The sequence below is a fragment of the Octopus bimaculoides genome, chromosome 8 (genome assembly GCF_001194135.2).
Source record: "Octopus bimaculoides isolate UCB-OBI-ISO-001 chromosome 8, ASM119413v2, whole genome shotgun sequence".
NCBI lineage: Eukaryota > Metazoa > Mollusca > Cephalopoda > Octopoda > Octopodidae > Octopus > Octopus bimaculoides.
Genome location: NC_068988.1, coordinates 12738081 through 12739384, shown reverse-complemented (window position 1 = coordinate 12739384; position 1304 = coordinate 12738081). Strand labels below are relative to the sequence as shown.

The 1304-nt window shown below is 37.1% G+C and overlaps 1 protein-coding gene across 1 annotated transcript in view; it reads left to right on the top strand.

Annotated features, from left to right (window-relative positions):
• Nucleotides 1-1304, top strand: part of LOC106874963 (putative methyltransferase NSUN7) — a 40117-nt gene that overhangs the window by 35556 nt on the left and 3257 nt on the right. Inside the window, exon 10 of the mRNA XM_014922889.2 lies at nt 287-540. Within this exon, the coding sequence (XP_014778375.1) occupies nt 287-540 (254 nt within the window). The remainder of the gene's footprint in view (nt 1-286; nt 541-1304) is intronic.

The following is a 1304-nucleotide window of genomic DNA, read 5'->3' as shown; positions in this document are numbered from 1 at the left end:
TATATATATATATATATATATATATATATATATATATATATATATGTAGTTCTTAGAGCCATTTCGCATCTATTTCTAGTATGTGGTGCTACTCATTAGTGCCCTTATTATAATTATATATTTTGTATTAATTGTTACCGATATGGTTTTATTACATGCTGGCTACTTTGGTAAAATCTTATTAAGATTTTATCCTTGATTGTATAAATATCTATATATATATATATACACATGCCCACATACATACACACCATGTGTTCCTAATGAAAATTCTTGTATATTTCAGTCCCTAACGTGAAAGGTGTGGTCTACTTGACCAGATCCATCCATGACCTAGAAAATGAAGTGGCTGTATCAAAGACTCTGGAATACGTCAACTCATTTGTCCACTCCAGTCATTCCATTTACAAAGTTGTTCCTCCTGTTTTACCATTCAACAGAGATGACATTCAAAATAAGATTGGCCTTCAAGATAAATACATCAAGTTCAAACCATCAGCTGCCATGAATGGCTGCTTCTTAGCAATCATTGCTCGAGGGGTGAGTGGATATAATTTATAATCTATTTATTCATTTCTCATGATGCTCTTAAGAATTCATTAGATATGGCTGTGTGTGTGCTGTGAAGGCGATTTAGATGGTGTAGGTCGTTATGAGCCACCTCATATGACTCTCAGAAGGCTGTAATTTCGCTGGTAGTAACCCGGACGAAAAACATACAAGTGAGGTTGCAGCTTAAACACGTTTATTGTAGCCACACGTATATACACGATGGAATGATAAATAGAATGGTTGGTGTGTAAAGCCATAGTCTTCAGTGCTGTGCTCCTGTCTGCTAGCTGCTTCTAAATTATGTGTTATATGTGCAGCTTCCTTTTTTTCCTCTTTTTTATTTTTGTTATAACATGAGCATGTTATTAAGAATGAACTTACACGCATCCAGATGTAGCTAAATAATATATTGATTACCAACCTCCATTGTTATTTTCTAAAAGAGTAGTTCAATAAAAATTAGTCGAATAAAATGACTACTAAAAATGCATGTCCTCAAGTACTGTCTGTACCCTGTATCATCATCATCATCATCGTTTAACGTCCGCTTTCCATGCTAGCATGGGTTGGACGATTTGACTGAGGACTGGTGAAACCGGATGGCAACACCAGGCTCCAGTCTGATTTGGCAGAGTTTCTACAGCTGGATGCCCTTCCTAACGCCAACCACTCAGAGAGTGTAGTGGGTGCTTTTACGTGTCACCCGCACGAAAACGGCCACGCTCGAAATGGTGTCTTTTATGTGCCACCCG